This window comes from Bos indicus, chromosome 4, assembly GCF_029378745.1.
Source record: "Bos indicus isolate NIAB-ARS_2022 breed Sahiwal x Tharparkar chromosome 4, NIAB-ARS_B.indTharparkar_mat_pri_1.0, whole genome shotgun sequence".
Lineage (NCBI taxonomy): Eukaryota > Metazoa > Chordata > Mammalia > Artiodactyla > Bovidae > Bos > Bos indicus.
Window position 1 is genome coordinate 43,822,479 of NC_091763.1, and position 25,847 is coordinate 43,848,325.

General features: G+C 36.2%; 1 protein-coding gene across 2 annotated transcripts in view; it reads right to left on the reverse strand.

Moving 5' to 3' along the window:
- Positions 1-25,847, reverse strand: part of RSBN1L (round spermatid basic protein 1 like) — an 87,236-nt gene that overhangs the window by 44,168 nt on the left and 17,221 nt on the right. For both annotated transcript variants that reach the window (XM_070787206.1, XM_019958617.2), the window contains exon 2: positions 1,877-1,993. In XM_070787206.1, the coding sequence (XP_070643307.1) occupies positions 1,877-1,993 (117 nt within the window). The remainder of the gene's footprint in view (positions 1-1,876; positions 1,994-25,847) is intronic.

Here is a 25,847-nt window from a genome sequence, read left to right on the forward strand (position 1 = left end):
TTCGATCCCTGGGTTGGGAAGATCCCCTGGAGAAGGGAACGGCTACCCACTCCAGCATTCTGGCCTGGAGAATTCCATGGATTGTATAGACCGTGGGGTCCCAGAGTCAGACACAACTGAGCGACTTTCACTTTCACTTTTTTTTACCCTCCGAGGAGAGATAAGTTTTCTCATTGTTTTTAAGCACAAGAGTTCATCTTTCGTACAAGTTAACAAGAAAGATTCCTATCTGTTTACTGAATATCTGTGGACTAGACACTGTACTTGGTACTTCCCCTATACTTAACGTCATTTAATCTCCACAACCCTGAAAGGCAGTAATTATTATTTACCTCCATTTCACAGGAAGTATATTTTCCTACGTCATCCCAGAGATCAATTTATTTCCAAATGTCTTTTATTCCCCTCTATCATCACTAGGTTTCAGTTTAGCTTAATTATCTCTTAAGCTTTTCATTTATTTCAAAATCAAGGTTACCATTGTATATTACTAGAAAAATCTCCACTTCTTAGGTTATTTAAAATTCTGCTTGCATATGTAATTTCCAGGTTCACATATTTCACATTAATGGTATGCAAGCAATTTAACATTCAACCCAGTCATAGGAATTTACAACACTGTACACTCAAACGAATAATAAAATGACTATGTGACTAAAGCAATTTAAAAAATGAGTAAACCAACATGGTAAAGAAAAGAAAACTTTTCAAGTGTTAATCATAAGCTGCTGTACAGCACTAGTGTGATTATATTCAATTCCTGCCTCAGAGGCTTACAATCTATTTGGACAACACACATCAAACACACTGGCAAAGAAACAAGACGAAGGCCCGTGAGCGTTAACCAAGTAGTCACCAATCTTAGCTCTGTCGTGTTTCTTCAGGGTCTAAAGAATTTTTTAGAAAATAAAGTTCTGACAAGTAGAAAATAAGAGCTTAGCCAAAGTGCACCAAAGAACATGTGGAAACAGGACAAAGAGTTAAATGAAATCACAGAATCTAAAAGTCTATGTACCTTAAATTATGTAATTAATTTCATTGCACCTACAGTGCTACGGACTTCTCTCCCATATGTAGACAGAAAGGCTTATGCACATGTAAACTCAATATGAAATTAATAAAAGTCAACGTGTTATGATCAACAAATTGTTGACTTGATGAGGCAGTTAATGAATTTGCTAGCTATCAAGCAAGCAAATGCCATTAATTCTTCTTACCTCCTATCTGAGTGAATTTAAAACTATCTATCACAAATTCTCCCTCGAAGAGTTCATATTTATTGATAGGATCTATATTATTACCTAACCATCCACCCCCACATAATAACTAACTAAAACAGTTATTTTAGTTATTTAGTTATTTTTCTCATTTTTTTATGAGAAAAAAATAGGAAACAAAAAGAGGATATTCTTCAGCTTGCAAAAACATACAGTAAAACAGAACATCTTGTTATTTAGCTCAGAGTAAAATACTCCCTGTAAACTATGCATAGCGATTATCATCAAACACTGGTAAGATCACTGCCTCTGCCATACCTCTCTATCATGGTTAAAATTGCTTTAGTCTCTTCTTTTAGATTATCCAAATACCCATAAACTAGTAATGTAAACACAGAATTACATAACCTATTTTTAAATGATTCAAGGAACCTAATAATTACCTTTACTACTTCCAATAACTCACTAAATAAATATACTAAAGACATATTACTAAACAGATTAGAAAAGTCCACTATTAACTTTTCATATCTTGACCACAAATGTTTATTCTCAGTAAAATTCAGCACCAAGTAACATTTCTTATTTTAATCACTAAGCCAATAAGTACACTGAACAATATAATATCGTACAACTGAAATCACTGAATATATACTTACTTTTCAGTAAAATCTTTACTTCTCCATTTTCTTTCTTGATCTCATTCATTACTTTATGCTTCTTTTTTTCTCTCTCCTTTTCTTTATCTCTCTCTTTAATTTTGTCTTTGATTTTATCTAAAAGACAAAATAAATACTTCAAAACATTATACAATTTTCTTTCATGAACTACAGTCCAATTTCTCAAATTACAATACACCAAGGAAATCAGAAAGAAAAAAAGATGTAATTGTTCTTTCTCTAAGTTTTTAGGAAGTATTTTTAAATTTCCTTTCATACATTAAACACTGGAATATATACATCATAAGCTGTCAAAATGTAGCATTACAAATTTTATTCTACAGATTATTCTTCACCTACTTCATTTCCAACACAACATCAGCCTAACTTCAAATCACTTAAAATAACTGGCTAACTTTAATCAGGAGAGTAAACTACAGTGGAAAAAGGGCTAGTTTTGAAGTTGGGCATATTTGTTACAACACTGGAAAAAATACTCATTCTCAATGGCCTAATGTATAAAATAATGAAATTGATGATAAATTTTCATAGGTTACACCAGGGCTAAATGAAGGAAGATATAAAAAGACTACCCAGAGTTTGATATATCTATATAATATATACATATATATGTATCTATATACATATATATGTGTGTACATATACATGTACACATATATATATGTGTGTGTATATATATATATAAAAGACTAGATATTAAGTTGCCTTACCCTTGTATCTTTTAAAAAAGACATGACTGACTTGGCTAACTAGTGATACTATGATATTAAAATAAAGCATATAGGAACGCAAAGAATCATTGGTTCACATTCTAAAATTCAAACTTTGTATCTGCAAAATTATTTGATGTCCTTTTAATTCTTGTTTGTTCAACCAAGCTCCTATGCACTCAGCAACAACAATGTAGAGGAGAATTTTAAAATAGTGATGAAGTCCTTGTCCTCAAAAAGCTCACTACAATTACAAAGTTATGACACAAAACTTCACACAAAACTGCAAAATATCCTGTAACAGCCAAGATTATACACCACATATGCCAATAGCATAATTCCTTCAAATCCCTTCATACTTCTCTTTCTATAAGTACTACTCTAAATTCAGGTATTAATCATCTAATGTCTATTTAGATTACTGTCTAGATCAGTTTTGTCAAATAGAAATATAAGGGTTACCACATAAGTAAATTTACATTTTTAGCAGTCACACTAGAAACAAAAGGAAACTAGTGAAATTAATTTTAATAATATATTTTTCAACAGGGAACCAATACTAAAAAACTGTTATTGAGATATTTCACATTCTTTTATTCATAATAAGATTAAAAATTCAGTCTACAGTTTAAACTTATGGCACATCTCAATACAAAGTAGCTCAACTTTAACTGTTCAATAGCTATGTGAGACTAGGAGCTACCATACCGAACCACTCTCTGGACTACTAAAACAGATAATTCCTAAAAAACATCAAATCTATGTACTTAACAAATATTTTGAAACGTATTAATTTTAAAAATACCAATTTGAGGACTTCCCTGGTAGCTCATTGGTAAAGAATCCACTTGTAAATCCAGGAGATACAAGTTTGATCCCTCATCTGGGAAGATCCCACACGCCACGGAGCAACTAAGCTCAAGTGCCACAACTATCGAGCCTCTGCTCTAGAGTCTGGGAGTGCAACTACTGAACCCTGTGCACCCTGGAGCCCGTGCTCTGCAGCAAGAGAAGCCATGGCAATTAGAAGCCTGTGTGCTGCAACTACAGAAAGCCCGTGCACAGCAACAAAGACCCAACACGGCCAAAAATAAATAAATAAAACTACTTTTTAAAAAGAATCAATGTCTTTTCCAAGGAGTCGGCTCTTTGAATCAGGTGGCCGAAGTATTGGAGCTTCACCTTCAGCATGAGTCCTTCCAGTGAATATTCTGGGTTGATTTCCTTTAGGATTGATTGGTCTGATCTCCTTGCAGTCCAAGGGACTTTGATGAGTCTTCTCCAGCATCACAGTTTGCAAGCATCAATTCTTTAGCACTTAGCCTTCTTTATGGACCAACTCTCACATCCATTAAACGACTACTGGGAAGACCACAGCTTTGACTATACAGACATGTGTGGGCAAAGTGATGTCTTTACTTTTTAATACACTAAGTCTGTCATAGTTTTTTTTTTTTTCCTAAGGAGCAAGCGTCTTTTAATTTCATGGCTGCAGTCACCATCGGCTTTATTTTGCAGCCCAAGAAAATAAAAGTCTGTCACTGTTTCCATTATTTCCCCATTTACTTGCCATGAAGTGACAGGACCAGATGCCGTGATCTTCGTTTTTTGAATGCTGAATTTTAAGCCAACTTTTTCAGTCTCCTCTTTCACCTTCATCAAGAGGCTCCTTAGTTTCTCTTTGCTTTCTGCCATTAGGGTGGTTTCATTTGTGTATCTGAGGTTGTTGACATTTCTCCCTAAAATCTTCATTCCAGCTTGTGATTTACCCAGCCCGGTATATCACATGATACATTCTGCACATAAGTTAAATAAACAGGTTGACAATGTACAGCCTTAACATACTCCTTTCCCAATTTTCAACCAGTCCATTGTTGCATGTCCGGTCCTAACAGTTTTCTCAGGAGACAGGTAAGTTGGTCTGGTATTCCTATCTCTTGAAGAATTTTCCAGTTTGTTGTGATCTACAGTCAAAGGCTCTAGCATACCCAATGAAACGCATGTTTTTTCTGGAATTCCCTTGCTTTTTCCATTTGATCAATGGCTATTGGAATTTGATCTCTGATTCCCGTGCCTTGTCTAAATCCAGCTTGAAGGATCTTGAGTATTGCCTTGCTAGCATGTGAAATGAGGACAATTATGCGGTAGTTCGAATATTCTATGTCATTGCCCTTCCTTAGGTTTGGAATGAAAACTAACCTTTTCTAGTTCTGATATATGCTCATATACAACTTATTCTAAAGTTCTAGAATTGATTAAACTGTTCTCATACTTCAGATTAGCTCACTACTCTTACTTTTTGATGTTTTAAAATCCTTGAAATCATATCACAGGCTGTCATTCAGCCATAAAATGTCAGCACAAATAGCTGGAGCCTAGAAACATATATAAGTTAATATTGCGTAAGTAATCACACTTTTTTTAAATGAACTAGTTACATATCACTTAAAATCACAACTGAAGAAAACACTTATCTGTAATGTCTCCACATTTCTTTTCCCAATTACCCCTAAATATTTATTAACCTAAAAGTATTTTTCAATAACTATTAAACTTTTAAAAGCTTATTAAAGTATAATATACATACAGGAAAAAAAGCATGTAAGTACCATAAACTGCTCAATTTTCACAAAAATAAACAGCACCCAGTACCCCTGTGTTCCCTTCAGTCTTTATGCAGTACTGCAAAGGGTAACCATGATCCTGACTTCTAACACCAAAGATTAAAACAACTATAGAATTTTAATGGCAAAAAAAGAATATGGAAAAAAAAAAAAAAAGAATATGAGCTATAAACCTACAACAGAATATATTTTTGCAAAGTAAAATTAAACTAGTTTGCAGGAAATAAAACTGTAATATAGCATGATCCAATTTTTATAGACTTTATAAATATATTTTCTTACTGATTTTTTAAGTAGTTTTCTGTTCAAAGAAAAATGGAACAGAAGGCAAAGAGATTTCTCTATGTACCTCCTGCCTCTAAACATCACAATTTTTAAGAATTTATAATTAATATACATACATTCAAAAAACAGACTGAAAGATAATAATGCAAATCATTAAAAGCCATTACTTTAAAGTGGCAAAAAGTTTCTAAGCTTCTGCAGTAGGAGTATATCAGTTGTGTAATACAGGAAATGGCAAGAGTGAACATTGACATTTTAGGAATCAGTGAACTAAAATGGACTGGAATGGGCAAATTTAATTCAAATGACCATTATCTCTACTACTGTGGGCAAGAATACCTTATCAGAAATGGAGTAGCCCTCACTGTCAACAAGAGTCCAAAATGCAGTACTTGGGTGCAATTTCAAAAATGACAGAATGATCTCTGTTCGTTTCCAAGGCAAACCATTCAATATCACAGTAATCCAAGTCTATGCGCCAACCAGTAATGCTGAAGAAGCTGAAGTTGAAAGGTTCTATGAAGACCTACAAGACCTTCTAGGACTAACACCCAAAAAAGATGTCCTTTTCATTATAGGGGACTGGAATGCAGAAGTAGGAAGTCAAGTGATACCTGGAGTAACAGGCAAATTTGGCCTTGGAGTACAAAATGAAGCAGGGCAAAGGCAAACAGTGTTTGCCAAGAGAACTCACTGGTCATAGCAAACACCCTCTTCCAACAACACAAGAGAAGACTCACATGTGGACATCACCAGATGGTCAACACCGAAATCAGACTGATTATATTCTTTGCAGCTAAAGATGGAGAAGCTCTATACAGTCAGCAAAAACAAGACCAGGAGCTGACTGTGGCTCAAATCATGAACTCCTTATTGTCAAATTCAGACTTAAATTGAAGAAAGTAGGCAAAACCACTAGACCATTCAGGTATGACCTAAATCAAAATCCTTATGATTATATAGTGGAAGTGACAAATACATTCAAGGTATTAGATCTGACAGACACAGTGCCTGAAGAACTATGGATGGAAGTTCATGACACTGTACAGGAGACAATGATCAAGACCATCCCCAAGAAAAAGAAATGCAAAAAGATAATATGGTTGTCTGAAGAGGCCTTACAAATAGCTGAGAAAAGAAGAGAAGCAAAAGGCAAAGGAGAAAAGGAAAGACATACCCATTTGAATGCAGAGTTCCAAAGAATAGCAAGGAAAGATAAGAAAGCCTTCCTCAGTGATCAATGCAAAGAATAGAGGAAAACAATAGAATGGGAAGGACTAGAGATCTCTTCAAGAAAATTAGAGATACCAAGGGAATATTTCATGCAAAGATGGGCACAATAAAGGACAGAAATGGTATGGATCTAACAGAAGTAGAAGATATTAAGAAGAGGTGGCATGAAAACACAGAAGAACTATACAAAAAATATCTGCATGACCCAGATAACCATGATGATGTGATCACTAACCTGGAGCCAGACATCCTGGAGTGCAAAGTCAAGTGGGCCTTAGGAAGCATCACTACGAACAAAGCTAGGGGAGGTGACAGAATTCCAGTTGAGCTATTTCAAATCCTAAAAGATGCTGCTGTGCTGCACTCAATATGCCAGCAAATTTGGAAAACTCAGCAGTGGCCACAGGTCTGGAAGAGGTCAGTTTTCATTCCAAACCTAAAGAAGAGCAATGCCAAAGAATGTTCAAACTACCGGACAATTGCACTCATCTCACATGCTAGCAAAGTAATGCTCAAAATTCTCTAAGCCAGGCTTCAACAGTACGTGAAACATGAACTTCCAGATGTTCAAGCTGGATTTAGAAAAGACAGAGGAACCAGAGACCAAATTGTTAACATCTGCTGGATCATTGAAAAAGCAAGAGAGTTCCAGAAAAAGCCTTTGATTGTGCAGATCACAATAAAATGTGGAAAATTCTGAAAGAGATGGGAATACCAGACCACCTGACCTGCCTCTTGAGAAATCTGTATACAGGTTAAGAAGCAACAGTTAGAACCAGACATGGAACAACAGCCTGTTCTCAAATTAAGGAAGGAGAACGTCAAGGCTGCATATTGTCACCCTGCTTATTTAACTTACATGCACAAGCTGGAATCAAGACTGCTGGAGAAATATCAGTAACTTCAGATACGCAGATGACACCACCCTTATGGCAGAAAGTGAAGAGGAACTAAAGAGTTTCTTGATGAAAGTGAAAGAGAGTGAAAAAACTTGCTTAAAACTCAACATTGAAAAAACTAAGATCATGGCATCTGGTCCCATCACTTCATGGCAAATAGATGGGGAAACAATGGAAACAGTGAGAGACTATTTTTGGGGGCTCCAATATCACTGCAGATGGGGACTGCAGCCATGAAATTAGAAGATGTTTGCTTCCTGGAAGAAAAGCTATGACCACCCTAGACAGCATGTTTAAAAGCAGACATTACTTTGCTAACCACGGTCCATCCAGTCAAAGCTATGATTTTTCCAGTAGTCATGTATGGATGCGAGAGTTGGACTATAAAGAAAGCTGAGCGCCAAAGAACTGATGAACTGTGGGGTTGGAGAAGATTCTTGAGAGTCCCTTGGACTGCAAGGAGGTCCAACCAGTCAATGCTCAAGGAAATCAGTCCTGAATATTCAGTGGAAGGACTGATGCTGAAGCTGAAGTTCTAATACTTTGGCTACCTGATGCAAAGAACTGACTCATCAGAAAAGACCCTGATTCTGGGAAAGACTGAAGGCAGGAGAAGGGGGCAAGAGGATGAGATGGCTGGATGGTACCACCGACTTGATGGACACGAGTTTGAGCAAGCTCCAGGAGTTGGTGATGTACAGGGAAGCCTGGCATGCTGCAGTCCATGGGGTTGCAAAAAGTTGTACATGACTGAGCGACTGAACTGAACTGAATACACAAAAAGGGGTCTTGAAATATGCCCTCAAGTACAGTATTAAATAGTTCAAGTAAAAGTAAGGTAAGTGTGAAGTCATTATATGAAAGACACCTATGGAAACAAAACAATGACATAGCCAAGAGAGCAAGAGTGACTGACAACCTAACTGCATTTACCGCCTATCCTATACCCTCAAAACAAAGGAAACAAAAAAACAAATAAGCCTATATATACACAGTAGAAAAGCATTTTTGTGGCATAACTGTTGTCCCAACATACACATCTATCTCAGTCTCGACCTCACTCACTCTTCCAGGAATTTTTTGCTTCCTGTCAGAGCACATCCTTTTTTCAAAATCCAACTTAAAGTACATTCATTAAATTTTCTGTAGTCATATTACAGACAGTATAAAGATGCTATGTTAGGTATTTACTTGTTACAGGCAAACATGTAACAGCTATGAGAAAGTGGGAAACCCACAAGCTAAGAAGACCCAGGTTCAAATTTAAGCTCTATGCTGCTGCTGCTGCTGCTGCTGCTAAGTCGCTTCAGTCGTGTCCGACTCTGTGCGACCCCATAGACGGCAGCCCACCAGGCTCCCCCGTCCCTGGGATTCTCCAGGCAAGAATACTGGAGTGGGTTGCCATTTCCTTCTCCAATGCATGAAAGTGAAAAGTGAAAGTGAAGTCGCTCAGTCATGTCTGACTCTCAGCGACCCCATGGACTGCAGAGCACCAGGCTCCTCCATCCATGGGATTTTCCAGGCAAGAGTACTGGAGTGGGTTGCCATTGCCTTCTCCGTAAGCTCTGTAACCCTGATAACTAACATACTTTCAGATCTCCAGTTTCAGCTGTAAAATGGAGTTTAGGTAAGATTAAATAGAAGTATATACAAAAACATTTTATAAAATAAATATGCCTTATAAATATAGACTACTATTATCTATCTACCCATACTACTGAGGTATAATAAACATTTCGGACCATAACAATTGAGAACTCCACTGTCTATACAACCTCAAGTCTGCTGCTACTACACAGTAATGCATTTTTATTTATAAAGGCCACTTCTAGGTCTTTTCACACACACACAAAAAAGACTCCCTGGCATCTAGTTTACTGAATAGGTTGTTCTTTAACGATCATCATTCTTAAGTTTTTATTTCTTTCCATGACCAAGAATTTGTACAGTTTTAACCTTCAGGGTTTAATCTAAGGCTTGGAAAGAATTTCTAGCTCACCTTCCCATCACAATTCTTAGAATAAAAGTAAGAATTATTCCATCATAAGAACAACAAAAGTATTTGTTTAGCAAAGTCCAATTTAACATAAGGACAAGTTTTATTTTAAAATAAAAAGGGGGAATACAGGACAGATGGAACACAGATGCTAAGAGACCCACAAAAACAATTTAAACCTAAAGAGGCCAAAGGAATAGAAGAATGAAGGAAAAAAGAAGGAATAAGTAAGTCATTATCAACTCACAACATACTATAAATTATGTATGTGGGAAAACACACATGGGCTAAAGACATTTCTCATATGGAAAAGTTAAGACATAAAAAGGAAAGCTAATGAAAATAGTTTCAAACAAAATATAAATGGGATTCGTCAAACATATGGTCAACTTATGGTTTATTCACATAAACCATATATGCGCAATGTATAACAACATACATTTCATTCACCCAATACATTTCTATTGAGCACTTATGTTTAAGAGGCAAAAACGAATTCTAGTGCTTGACTAAAGAACCTTAAAACTGATAAGGTATCAGTTGATTCTTACGTTAAGCACCAGTTTGGAAATGCGTCTTTTTTTTTTTAAAGCTTTTACTGAATTTGCCACAATACTGTTTCTGTTCTACATTTTTTGGCCACAAGACATATGGGAAGCCAGCTCCCCAAACAGGAATCGAACCCACACCCCCTGCATTGGAAGGTGAAGTCTCAACCACTGGACCTCTAGGGAAGTCCCCTGGAAACCAGCTCTTAAATAATAAAATGACTGTTTTCACCTGGTTATAATCAAATTCAGTAGTCTCCACAAGTATTGATGTTATTATAATAATGTAAGGATGAAAACACACACACACACACACAAATATTACATGAACTGCTCCAGTAAGAAAGCAAAACTTAGAAAAAGCACTGTGAATACCTTTAAGAAACTGATCAAATATATCAATAAGCTATTCACCTGGAATCTTCAAATTAATTCACAGATTTCCAGATAACACACAATTGCCACCTATGTTTTAACAGTTCTAATTACATTTCTACATACATCACTGCTTTCAAAAATACAATTCATTTTAACTTTCACTGTCATATTCATACTGACTTCAAAAACAGAAGAAAAAACAGCAATCGAGAATCATTTTTATTGTTTCACCTGTCATTTATCACCCAGGGAAAAGAGGTGGCAGCTCTAACTTCGGGCAGTCACTGATGGGCTCATTCTCATTTGTTCTGTGCTAAGAAACTAGACCAGGTCCACTAACACTATACTGAATAATACCGCAAGCAGGTTCTCGATCTCATGCTGTATTCTAGTTAGCTACAAGCATATCTTTCTTCTCAGCATCATTCCTGCTCCCACCAGTGTACATTCCTTGAGGCAGAGATGGTTCTCCCTCAATAAATGCTTGTTTGATGCTGAAAGAAGTCCTGTAATAAAGTGAGATATTACTGTTATTTTCTATGGTTTACCACGACTTTCTCTCCAGTAAGGTACTCTAGGTTGATCTTTGTTAACTCTTCCTTCTCTTCTACGGCAAGCAAGGGAATTCTTAGTCCTGAAAACCTTTCAGGATTAGTTCTTCAAATGTATATATATCCCTTTTCTAAGTGACCTGGTCATTTTTGACAAACAGTTTTAAGATTTAATGAAGCTATTCTTCAACAACAGCAGGAATCCAAAACTTTTCTGGATTAGCCTCAATAAAGACAAATAATTTTTCCCAAAAGACAATGGGGTTATTTCTTTTTTACAAAAAGCTGCTTTTACACAAAGAACTCTTACACTTTAACACCAAGAAAAGAAAATATTATAAACAGAAAAATAAAAATCTTAAAAAGAAAATAGTAAACAGAAAAAGGTACAAAGCACATAAAACAAGCACATTTCAAACAATGTTAATGTCCCATAAACATGAAGAAAAACTCAATTAAAATAATGTAAAATCATTTTTTTCACCTATCAAACTGACCGGTTTTATTGGGATATTCATATATCACTGAATAGTAAGTTTAAGGTGTATACAGCATAATGATTTGATTTACATGTATCACAAACTGTCCATCATCTTATATAAACACAAAATTTTTTCTTAACTAGTGCTGCTTGGCAAAGGTGAAGTAAATAGGTACTTCTGCACAATGATAATGAGCATAAACTGACAGCCTTCAGTTCAGTTCAGTCACTCAGTCGTGTCCGACTCTTTGCGACCCCATGAATCGCAGCACGCCAGGCCTCCCTGTCCATCACCAACTCCCGGAGTTCACTGAGACTCACGTCCATCGAGTCGGTGATGCCATCCAGCCATCTCATCCTCTGTCGTCCCCTTCTCCTCCTGCCCGCAATCCCTCCCAGCATCAGAGTCTTTTCAATGAGTCAACTGGAGGGCAATTTAACAACACACTGAACAAATATTAAAACCCATCATTCCTTTTATCCCACAATTCCACAACTAGGATTTAATAAAAAGAAAGCCAAGTTTGCACAAAAATGCTCATGCAAGGGCCTTCACCCCATATTATTCTTTTCCTATATTATTTTTAATAGTAAAAACCTATAAATAACATGTTTAATAATGAAAATTAGTTAAATTTGGGTATATTAAGAAATGGAAGATTATGAAGTCATTAAAAATTATGTTTGTGTGCATACATGCTAAGTCACTTTAGTCATGTGCGACTCTGCAACTCCACGGACTGTAGCCCACCAGGCTCCTCTGTCCATGGGATTCTCCAGGTAAAAACAATGGAGTGGGTTGCCATGCCCTCCTCCAGAGAGTCTTGCCAAGCCAAGGACTGAACTCATGTCTCTTATATCTGCTGCATTGGCAAGTGGGTTCTTTACGACCAGCGCCACCTGGGAAGCCCCCCCAAAATCATATTTAAATAATAGTTAACTTCACAGGCAAAATTTTCAAGATACGTTAGAGGAAAACTGCAAGTTGATATATATGTGTAAACCTATAAAAGAATCCCAAGTTTGACATATAATATACTGTGTGTATATATATATGTAAACACACACATTTATGTGTATATATCTGTATATGTATGTATGTATTCACACAAATACAAACATAAAGGATCTTAAAACAAGAGAAATTGTTTATAAGTTTATATAAGAAAGAGTTTGATTTCCCAGTTCTCTTACCCTCACCCCAAACATTCAAGTGATCATTTCAATCTCACCCCTTAAGGCAAACACAGAACATTCATTTTCTGAAGAAAGTGAACAGGCCTAAGACTCGGAGATCCTGCTGCTGCTGCTGCTGCTGCTGCTGCTAAGTCGCTCAGTCGTGTCCGACTTTTTGTGACCCCATGGACTGCAGCCTACCAGGCTCCTCTGCCCATGAGATTTTCTAGGCAAGAGTACTGGAGTGGGGTGCCATTGCCTTCTCCCAGGTACCCTAGGCAAGGTAAATATAAGCTGATTGTACTTACCTAAAATACTTTCTGAACTGCATCAGAAATTTTTTAAAAAGAGAACTTTTGAAAATTAAAAATACAACAGCAAAACTGATAGGCTTAATTAAAAGGCTAAAAGAGATCAAGTTTAGATATTCTTCCAGAAAGCAGAGCAACAGCAAAAGAAGTAAAAAATAGCAAAAAATAAAGCAACCCAAAGGATCTATTCAGGAGCTCCAATATCAAAAGAACTGAAATTGCACAAAAAAGAAACAACTGTATAAGGAAGAAAAATATCAATCAATCAATAAATCCTCCCCCCCCAAAAATCAGTCTCCAAAATGCAGATTCTTTAACGGATGAGTACAAAGAATGGCATTCAGCACTGTAGCCCCCTTACCCTCACACCCTACCCCCCTTGCAGCAGCACACCCTCATGAAATTTCAGTACACTGGGGATAAAGAAAGATTCTAAAAGCCTCCAGAGTAGGAGAAAAGAAAAAAAAAAAAAATATATATATATATATATATCAGGTAACAATGTGTAACTGGACTCCAACGTAACACTAGACGCTAGAAAGCAGTACTGCAGCAGTGCCTTCACAATTCAGAATGAAAATGTTTTCTAACCTAGAACTTTTGAATCTGCAAAACTATGAATCAAGTATGTAGGAAGACATTTTCAGACAAGCAAAAGTTCAAAATTTTTATCATGTGTGCATCCTTTCTTAGGAAGTTACTTGAGGGTATACTGAAGTAAACGAGTACACAAAGAAGGAAGAAGACTTGAGACATAGGAAACAGGACCCAGAGCACAGAAGAGCAACACGAGAAAGTATCAGTATGAAAGCTGTGCAGTAAGCTCCAAGGGTAACAGGATGGGTCAGAAATAAGAATGGAGAACTGTAGAAAAACTATTCCCAGGAATAAAGGAGAATCACCAGATTACCTCATCACAGAACAGAGAAGACAGAAAATGAAGTAATAAGTATGTGTGTAAATGAAAAAGAGGCAATTTTTAGCTTTCTGAAAACCAAGAAAGAACTTCTGATCTGCACTGAACAGTATTTGCAAAGTCAATAAGGCCTGATTATTGCTTAATAATCTTAATAACCTTAGATAGGTTTATGAAATTATTAGAGATAAGAAGGAAGCTAAATTATAGAAGTGATCAATTCGTATTTATCCTAACAAGAATAACCTCAGATATGCAGATGACACCACACTTGATGAAAGTGAAAGAGGAGAGTGAAAAAGTTGGCTTAAAGGCCAACATTCAGAAAAGGAAGATCATGACATCCGGTCCCATCAATGCATGGCAAATAGATGGGGAAAGAGTGGAAACAGTGGCTGACTTTGTTTTCCTGGGCTCCAAAATCACTGTGGATGGTGACTGCAGCCATGAAATTAAAAGACGCTTACTCCTTGGAAGCAAAGTTATGACCAACCTAGATAGCATATTGAAAAGAAGAGACATTACTTTGTCAACAAAGGTCCGTCTACTCAAGGCTATGGTTTTTCCAGTAGTCATGTATGGATGTGAGAGTTGGACTATAAAGAAAGCTGAGCACCGAAGAATTCATGCTTTTGAACTGTGGTGTTGGAGAGGACTCCTGAGAGCCCCTTGGACTGCAAGGAGATCCAACCAGTCCCTCCTAAAGGAGATCAGTCCCGGGTGTTCATTGGAGGGACTGATGCTGAAGCTGAAACTCCAATACTTTGGCCACTTCATGCAAAGAGCTGACTCATTTGAAAAGACCCTGATGCTGGGAAAGATTGAGGGCAGGAGGAGAAGGGGACGACAGAGGATGAGAAGGTTGGATGGCATCACCGACACAATGGACATGGGTTTGGGTGAACTCCGGGAGATGGTAATGGACAGGGAGGCCTGGCATACTGAAGTTCATGGGGTCACAAAGAGTTGGACACGACTGAGCAACTGAACTGAACTGAATGCAATGTATGTCTAAAACTGATCAATTAAAAAATAAAAGGTAATGAACATTTTATTCAGAAGTTTGAAATTAAAAGGAGATGAGAATTAAGAATTACACCTGTGGGAGAGATGAATCAGGAGTTTGGATTAGTACATGCAGATTATTATGGATAGAATGGATAAACAACAAAGTCCCACCATATAACACAGGGAACTATATTCAACATCTTATAATAAGCATTAATGGACAGAATATGAAAAAATATATATATCTATATCTGAATCACACATCTGTATAGCAGAAATTAACACAACATTGTAAATGAGCTATATGGCAATAAAAAAATTTTTTTAAAGAGTTACAGCTGGACAGGGACAATGGAGAGAGCCTTGGCCATTTTTTATTATAAACTTTTCAGTACTGTGTTTTTTTAAACTGGAGGATGGTTCTTTTATAAAATACTGTGCTGGTTTCTTCCATATATCAACATTATTTGATTTTTTTAATTAAACTTCATTTTTAAAACTTACAAAGTCATGATCTTCCTCCCATACCCATTGTTGTTGTTGTTCATTCGCTAAGTTGCGTCCAACTCTTTGTGACCCCGTGGACTGCAGAGCGCCAGGCTTCCCTGTCCTTCACTATCTCTTAAGAGTTTGCGCACACTCATGTCCATTGAGTCAGTGATGCTATTCAATCTCATCCTCTGTCGTCCCCTTCTCCTCCTGCCCTCAATCTTTCCAGCATCAGGGTCTTTTCCAATGAGTCAGGTAATTACCTTAGTCTAACTATGAGGAAGACATCAGACAAATCCCACATGAGGGACATTTTACAAAATACCTAACCAATATTCCTCGAACTGTCAAGGTCATCAAAAGCAATAAAAGCCTAAGAAACTATCATAGCCAAGAGCAACCTAAATAGACATGACAACTAAATATAATGTGGTATCTTCAAGCACTCCAACGTTCACTGCAGTGCTGTTTACCATAGCCAAGACATGGAAGCAACCTAAATATCAACAGAAGAATGGATAAAGATGTGGTACAGATTTACAATGGAATATTAGCCATAAAAAGAGGTAAAACTGTGCCATTTGCAGAAATTTGGATGGACCTAGAGAATTTCACACAGAGTGAAATCAGAAAGAGAAAAACAAATACCATATATTAACTTATATATGTGGAATCTAGAGAAAACCAGAAATAGACACAGCTGTATGAATACCAAAGCGGAAGAGGGGGGTTGGATGAATTAGGACAGTGGGGTTCACATAAATACACTATTGATATTATGTATGAAATAAATAACTAAGGAGAACCTACTATACAGCACAGGAACTCTACTCAACGCTCTACGATGACCTACCTGGGAAGGAAATCTAAAAAAGAGGAGATATACGTAAAAATAGAGAATACTGGCAAAAAAAGAATGAAGTAATGCCATCTGCAGCAACATGGATGAATCTGGAGATTATTAAATGAAGTAAGTCAGACAAAGACAAACATCATGATACTGCTTATATGAGGAATCTAAAAGACAAAATGATACAAAAAAAAAAAACTTATTTACAAACTGAAACAGACACAGGCTTAGAGAAGGAATTTATGGTTATGGTGGGGGGCAGAGAGGGAGCGAGGATTAGATTGGGAGTTTAGGATTGACATAAACACACTGCTATATTTAAAATAAATAATCAAAAAGGACCTGCTGTATAGCACAGAGAACCTGCTCAATAAATTATATGGGAAAAGAATTTGGGAAAAAAAGATATATGTATAACTAGAAAAAAAAACAGAGTAAAATTTTAAAAATAAACATCTCTAGATAGCAAATATTAATTTTTAAAATGTAATATCCTAAATAGGATCCTTGAACAGAAAAAGGAAATCAGGTAAAAAATAAGGATCTGGGACTTCCCTGGTAGTCAAGTGGTTAAGATTCTGCACTTCAAATGCAGGCGGCCCAGGTGTGATTCCTGGTCAAGGAACTAGATTCCACACATTGCAGCGAAGATTCTTTGTGCCACAACTAACACCAGATGCAGCCAAGTAAACAAATATTTAAAAAAAAAAACTAAGGAAATCCGAATAAAATATGGACTTTAGTTAATGTATCGATAATGGTTCATTAATTATGACAAATATACTATACAAGTTTAAGATTTTAATAATACAAGAAAGTGATACAGTGTATATGGGAACTCGTCCCCAACATGCCTGTGCATTTAAAACTGCTCTAAAATTAAAAGCTTATTGAAATTTAGACTTCATATAAGTATATAACAACAAAACCTAGTTAATTAAAAGAAAAACACACAGTCACACACAAGTTGTGTACATGTGTACATAAACTGAACACTATGTAATGGACAGAGCTCCAAGACACACTATTAAGTTAAAAAGTACAAGTTACAGAAAAATGTAGATAGAATGTTTAGGCTTTTAAAAATAAACTACATATTCTTTTCTGTGAGTGTGTATGTATGTAAAAATGCATATATGTAAATGCATAGAAAAAGGTCTGGAAGGACAGACACAAACACCCAAGGAACAAAGGGAGCTCCTGGTTTTTATTTCATGCATTTTGAAATTATTTAACATTCCTGCAACAGGAACAGATTCATATTTATGCATTACATGTGTAAGTTGTTAAGCCTAAACCATGTCTCCCTGAAAGAACAACTGATAATTATTTTCAAACAAATTATTTCTTAAGAAAAACTTAGAATCATTCCGGCATATTAGAAGGAAAGAGAAAAGAACACTTCAAAGTAAAACAATGAATTAATATGTGATGAAGTAATAAACATACATACAAATAATCTTACTTTTTTCAAAGTCCTCCCTTCATTATAACTATTCAAATGCATTTCTGTCTTACTTTACACACATTACCTCAAGATAACGTTATACTTCAAAAAGAGAATAAAAGGTGAAAACACAATACAATTATATTTATATATATATATTCTGAATATGTAAACATATATACACAATTTGTTAAATTTAAGGTTTTAACCAAAAAGAAATGCCATTCATTATGACTCATTAAAAGACACGGTTTGTGGTATAAAGAAGGATCTTCATACAGGCTCATTAGTTTTGTTTTTTTCTTTTAATAGAAAAGTCATAAAAATACACCAGAGTAGTTCTTATGAAATGCTGGGAGAAATTCATACTAAAGCTATCAGCCACAATACATTCTTGTAGCACAAACCTCAAACAAGCTTCATGTAATGTTTTATTTGCTTTTAATATGTGCCATAATTCACAGCGCAATAATGCAGTCCACGAGATTGACTGGTCTGAGCAGTAACTGTCATCTCCTCCCCTATGACCATTTTCCCCACCCAGGGATAAGTATAGCTGGAAATAAGATCTGAGAAGCAGGAAGCAGAAGAGAAATGATACAGAATTGAAGGGGGGAAGCAGAAGGGAAAGTAAATTACAAAAATTATAAGAACATAAATGGAAAGAAAAAGGATACAATAAAGAGAAAATACTGTACATACAGTGGGATGGGAAAGAAGACATTTATCACACCCTCTCCCCAACAAAGTCAATCAAGACCACAGAATCCAGTGTCTTCTCAGCCCTTTTTCCTTAGCCCTTACTGCAACAGACATTATTAACCTCTTCCTCAAAAATTCTACTGAAGTTTCAGTGAAACTGAACTATCCTAATTCACTAACTCACGAATTCACAATTCACCATCCCAAATCAAATCTGCACATTCCCCTAGGGTCTATCCTAGGCATGCTTCCTCTCTTGGTTCTCTGTGTTTCCTCTAAAATGTAATCCTATAATTTAAACTATAACTTTAGGTAAAGAAACTCCAAATTAATGTCAATCCAACTCTTCTACCAAGCCCCTGGCGCCTTCATCTCTATAAAAAGTACTTAACAACAAAATTATCATCTTTCTCATATAAGTAAAGCTTAACCTCTTTTAATTCTCTCTTTATACTAATGGCACAACATCCTCCAACACTCAAATTCAAAAAATTCTCAGAAACCTTTGTAACGTGTCCTTCTTCCATTTCCCCTTAACATTATGTCACCTGCTCAGTTCAGTCTATTTTTCTATTAAAATATGTCTATCTTTCTTCCCTTTCCATAGCTACCACAAACCCTGATTCATTACCTTCTGAAAACAGTGATCTTCCTACCTGGAGTTTCTTTTCACTCCACCAATCCACTTAGCACAGAGTGGCCAAATATTCTTTGAAATTAGTTTTTCACTAATTTCACTTGTCACTCTCTTCTGCTTTAAACAAACAAATCCTACCAAAAAAAGAAAATTTCCAATCTATGGCATTCCAGAACCTTAGTCAAAGCTCATTTTATCTTTTAATAACTTATTCTACTACTCAACCACATGCAAGATTCCAGAATGTCTGATTCATTATTATTCAAATGTCTTACTCTAATATTTTTGCTAATACCATTTAGCTGGAATGTCTTCGCCCATTCCATCTCTGCCTAAAAATCCTATATGTCCTGTAAGATCTAGGTGAAATTCAGCTTCTTTGATTAAGCCCTCCTAGATCCCCACAACTATTAATAAAAATTATCACTGCCTCTCTGTCTTATGATTCAAATTCTGACTATGTAGCTACTCCATCTGCCCTGCTGGATTATAAACTTTTTTGTAGTTATCACATGTTACTCATCTTTGTTATCTTCTACAGAACCTAGAAATGTTTTGCATACAAACAATGTTCAATATGAATGAAGTTTCCAGTGGGCAAAAGAAGAAAACGGTTCAATAGAAACAAGTTACTAGTGATAAGCATCTAAACGATCAGCAGTCACAGAAGACCAAAAAAAAAAGGTCAATATGCAGAAAAAGAAATAAACAAGATGAATAACAAATGCAGAGTGTCATTTACATTACAGCTAATTATCTCTCCAATTAAATTATAAATATTCTAATAAAAACAAGTAATATATACAGTTTTCCTCTTTGCATCCCCCCCCACTGGACCAAGGGTACAGCAAGCAGTAAATGCTTGTTGAATCCACGTAAGAAAGCAGTAGAGGATAAATTAGAGAAACAATGATGTAATATAAGAATGTACATACACTATTTTATAAAAAGCAATAAATATAAACAGAATTATTTACCACAAATGTTTTTTTGGTACTTAAACCTGCACATATAAAAGCACTGGTTCTAGCTCTTCTGCATCGTCTTCCCCAGTAGATAGAGTTGTATGATAAGGCAAGAAATGTATAAACAGGCTTCAGAAACTTGGAAGGAAAAGAAGAAAACTTTTCCTTCCTGATTAAGGGATGACTGAGATCTGACAGACATGAGGCAGATGGTATTTAAACACCTGACTCCTCTAGAGTTGTTGACCCATCCACACTGAGGGAAATTCCTGAAATCAGGGTGAACTGTCCTTATGGGTCTAACTGTAAACACTGATATGTTAAAAATCCTGAGATTTGAAAGAAACACGAAGATCCAGTCAACTAAGAACACAGGGACTTGTGAACTGCTGAACTGAGGGAGAGCTGTGGAGCTTCTGCTGCTTCTTACATAATCAGGGGCAATAAAAACTGATCTCTGAAGACTCCTCCTTTTCTGGTATTCCTTAATTCTATGTTTCTTTTTTTTTTCCATAAAGGGAAAATATTTAGTACAATGACTTATACAGTAACAACATCCTATGTTTTGTACAATAATGCAAAAAATGTTTCTACATGAAGATACTAAGAGGAAGTTCAAACTACAATTCTTACGTCTCCTTCAGGAGGGGATTAAGAAACTTCAAAGAGATTATCATACGGTAGTCTCCCCATATCCTGGGGGCTGTGGTACAAAACCAGTTGGATACCTGAAATCACAGATAGTACTGAACTCTATATATACGATGTTTTTCCTATATGTACATACGTATCTACAATGAAGTTTAATTTATAAATTAGCGAGAGAGCATGTGAATTGCCAGCTCACTACTCTTATACTTTGGGGCCATTGTTAAGTAAAATAAGGGCTACTTGAACACAAGTACCGTGATACCACGAGAGTAGATCTGATAAATGAGATGGCTGCTAAGTGACTAACAGGTGGGTAGTGAGTGTGGTGTGTGGATATGCTGGACAAAAGCATGATTCACCATCTAGGAGGGATGCAGCAGGATGCTGCAAGATTTCATCACACTACTCAGAACAGCACACAATTAAAACTTATCAATTGTTTATTTCTGGAATTTTCCATTTAACATTTTCAGACGGTGGTTGACCACAAGTAACTGAAACTGCAGAAACTGAAACCTCAAACAGAGTGGTCTGCTATACAGTCAAAACGGCTCAGGCTTTGCCGTTAGACATATTAAGTTCAAATGCCAGCTCTACCACCAACTGACCAAGGCATATAAAACAAACTACTGAATTGTGTTGTCACAGCATTCTCATCTGTCAAAGGTAACAGCACTTATCTTTTAGACTGCTTTTGGAAGAATTAAAGGCAACATGTGCTTATTTCCAACACTATGCCCAGTATATTAAAGGCACTTGATAAATTTAGCCATTATTATTAAAGGCAAATAGTGGAATTTTATTAGGGAAGCATCTAGTAACATGCGTGTGTGTGTGTGTTAAGTCACTTCAGTTGTGTCTGACTCTTTGCGACCCTAGGATTATAGCCCGCCAAGCTCCTCTGTCCATGGGATTCCCCAGGCACCGGAGAATTCTGGTATTCTTTAGAATACCAGAGTGGTTGCCATGCCTTCCTCTAGGGGATCTTCCCAACCCAGGGATCAAACCCGTCCCTCTTCTGTCTCTGCACTGGCAGACGGGTTCTTTACCACAGAATGTATGCTACATTCTGTGTAGCATACACAGAATGACAAATTAGTATAGCAACAGCAGTCCCAAGAACACCAAAAGAAAAATAACAGGAAAGAAAAATAAATACTTATATACCTACATGAAAGCCAAGCCAGGCATACCATGGAAAAGAAATTTGGGCCTCCTTTTCTTCCATTAAAAGAAAAAAAATTCAGGTCAAGGTTTCTTCAATGACCTAGCAGGAAAAATTTGCTTCTAAAGCAGTATAGTCACTTCTTTTTTCCAATATATTGTAAAACAAAGATATGAAGTAGTGAGATATTATAATTGGTACCTAGGTGACAGAATTAAATCACTCTAGTCACTGAATCTTATACTACAGCTGTCATATAAAATGTGACACACAGAACCTGGGACATTCTAGACCTCTTAAGTCAACATTATACAATCATTTAATAAAAATTATACTCCATAATGCAAATAGTAAATTCTATAGTTCTTTCTGGTTAATGTAATAACATGTGGGAACAACTGCTCTAATTATATTTTTTCATACAATCAACCAATTAAGGTTCTAAATTTTTTAAGTTATACAGTTAGCTAATACCACTAAATACTGTCCTATAGGTATTTTATGTATTTCAGTTCAATGTAGGATATCCTCTAAATAAAATTTTACAAAACAAATTTATCTATTAAGGTCCTTATAAGTACACAGGGTGGAACTGTTTCAGACTTTCAAAGCTATGTTAGAAAAGCTTGCTGTTTCTACCCAGGTGTCTTGGTCTCTTTCTGCCATGTAAAAATCCTACTATCCTGATGCAGAGAAGATCATGTAAAATGGCTCTGAGAGGACAAGAGAGGGGGCCCAGCTCAGCATCTCATTATCCCTCACAAAGCAACAGGTACATTACTAAATCATCTTGGATTCACCAGATGAATAACTACCAAATAAACACAACTAAACAACCCCAGTCAGCCCTGAAGGTAATAAAAGTAGGCAATCCTGCTGAATTCCTAACCCACAACATCATTAGACTCACTAAAACAACTGTTCTTTTAAGTCTGCAAGTTTTAGGTTTGTTACACAGCAATAGCTACTGCAGCCTTCACAAAATCTTATGGTCAAGAGAGTTCAGTAAATTACGAATATACAAGACATGCACTGGCTTCACAGAAATGCTGAGGCAGAATATCATACAAACACACTGATATTTTAAAATCCAAGATGAAGGGCTAGGATATAAAGACGCTTAGCAGTATACAATGTCAAAGCTATGAAGAGAACCAAACATCTAGAAATTATCTCCTGCTTCAGTATCTGTGACACTGCATAGTTCAGTTTGCCTACAGAGCTCCATAAACATTATACTTCATATAATGCTCTACCTAGAGCTTCTTTTTCTCTTTATTGAAATCCTACCACTTTGTCTTTCAAAGTTTCTCTCTAACATCCCTCCCTCCCTCCTGCATCTTCTCTCCCTTTCTTAATATCTGCCTGCCCCCACTCCCACTAGGTACCACCATTACTTTTCATATGTCTTGTGGTATTTAACTTATTGTACTAAATTCTATAATTACTTTTTCTAGTACCCTGATAGAGAGTTTAAGCTACTTGAAGGCAGAGATTATGTGTTACTGATTTAGTCATTTTTCTTAACACCTGCCATAGCATATAAATACTAAAAATGTTTAAGCTGAAGAGTTATAATCTATTACTAGAGATCTCAGATTTAAAGACAAACACAATGCTTGATGTACCACAATGAAATCATTCTGAACATTACAAAGCAATCCTATTGTAATTCAATCTGTTCCTAATTATAAATAGTTGATAACCTTTCACTGCTACAAAACTATATACCCAGTTATCAAGTACATGTAGGAAAATCAAGTTTTCTATATATACCAGTAATAATCTGGAAAAAACTCCCCAAAATAAAGCAAAATACAAGAAAACTCATAGACTGTATTAACTATCAAAAAATTTTACAGAGACAGAAAAGAATATAATAGGTAAAAATACACATATATCTTTAAAAAAAAATTACTTGGCTGCTCTGGGTCTTAGTTGCAACAGCATGTGGGATCTACCTAGTTCCCTAAGCAGGGATTGAACCTGAGACCTCTGCATTGGCAGTGCAGACTCAGCCACTGGACACCAGGGAAGTTCCCACATGTAGCTTTTAAGTATAAAGGTAGTTCTGTAATAATTACAATTTGCCCTTATTTGATTAAAATCTCTATGAGATTAGGGTGGGAGGGAGAAGGATTCTTAACAAAATAATTCTCTAGTTATTCAAAAAGGAAAGATAAGAGTAAACGAACCGTGATCCGATCCAAACCTCACATACAAAAATTTTTCAATTGCATCACAGACCCAAATGTAAAACCTAAAATTATAAAGTATCTAAAAGAAAACACAGGAGAAAACCTGGATGACCTTGGGTTAGGCAAAGCTCCCTTAGTTAAGACACAAAAAGCACAAAATATAAAAGAAATAAATTATAAAGTGAACCTCATCAAAACTATCATGTTTTGCTGTGAAAAAGTGTAAAGGACAGTGTTAAGAGAATGAAAAGCCACAGAACTGGAGAACACATTTGCAAAAATACATATCTCATAAAGAACTTGTTCACAGAATACATAGAGAACTTTCACAATTCAGTAAGAAGAGAACACCCAATAACAGACAATTTGAACAGACAGTGCACCAAAAAGAGATAGGGATGGAAAATAAGCACATGAAAAGATGTTCAACATCACGAGTCATCAGGAATTGCAAATTAAAACCACAATGAAACACTACCACATGTCCACCAGGATGACTAAAATTTAGTAAACTGACAATAGCAACGGGCTGTGGGAATGAAAAATGAATGGTACAACCACTTTACAAAAGTCTGACAGTTCCTTATGAAGTCAAACATACACCGAGCCATGTGTGTGTATGCTCAGTCGTGTCTGACTCTTTGAGATCCCATGGACTGTCACCCACCAGGCTCTTCTGTCCATGGGATTTCCCAGGCAAGAATACTGGAGTGGGTTTCCCTTTCCTTTTCCAGGGGATTTTCTTGACCTGAGGATCCAACTTGTGTCTCTTGTGTTTCCTGCACTGACAGGTGGATTCTTCAGCACTGTACCACCTGGGACACCTGCACTTAGCCACACAACCAGAAAGTCTACTTCTAGGTATTTACTGAAGAGAAAGGAAACATATGCCCATTCCAAGATTTGTATGTGAATGTTTACAGTAGGCTTATTCATAATTATCAAAAACCAGGAATAATCCAAATGTCCATCAACTGGCAAATGGAAAAACAAAGTGCAGTGTATCCATTCAATGGACTGCTAGAAACAGAAAAAGATTGAATAGATTAATGGAACACCTCAAAAGGAATATACTAAGTGAAAAAAGCCAAATATGAAAAAATTAGATAGTTCAATTTAAATGACATTCTGGAAAAGGCAAAATCATTGGAACATAAAACAGATCAGTCCCAGACTGGAAGAAGTGGGAGAGTACTGAGTGGCAACAAGGAACTTTTTTTCTTAACTGAAGTGGAGTTGCTCTACAGTGTTGTGTTAATTTCACAACTGTTGTTGCTGTACTTTGTGTACAGCAAAGAGACTCAATTTTATATATATGTATATATATTTTCATATTCTTTCCCATTATGGTCTAATCACAGAATACTGAATATAGTTAGTTTCCTGTGCTATACAGCAGGACCTTGTTTATCCATCTCGCACAGAACAGTCTGTTTCTGCTAATCCCAAACTCATCCCTTCCCCCTGGCAACCACAAGTCTGTTCTCCGTCTATTAAGTCTGTTTCTCTTTGAGAGATATTCATTTGTGTCATATGTTAGATTCCACATATAAATGACATCATATGCTATTTGTCTTTCAGATTAACTTCACTTAGTATAATCCTTACATCCACCCATGTTGCTGCAAATGGCATTATTTCATTCTTTCTAATGGCTGAGTAATATTCCATTGTAGTTACATACCATATCTTCTTTATCTAATCATCTGCTGATGGACATTTAGGTTGTT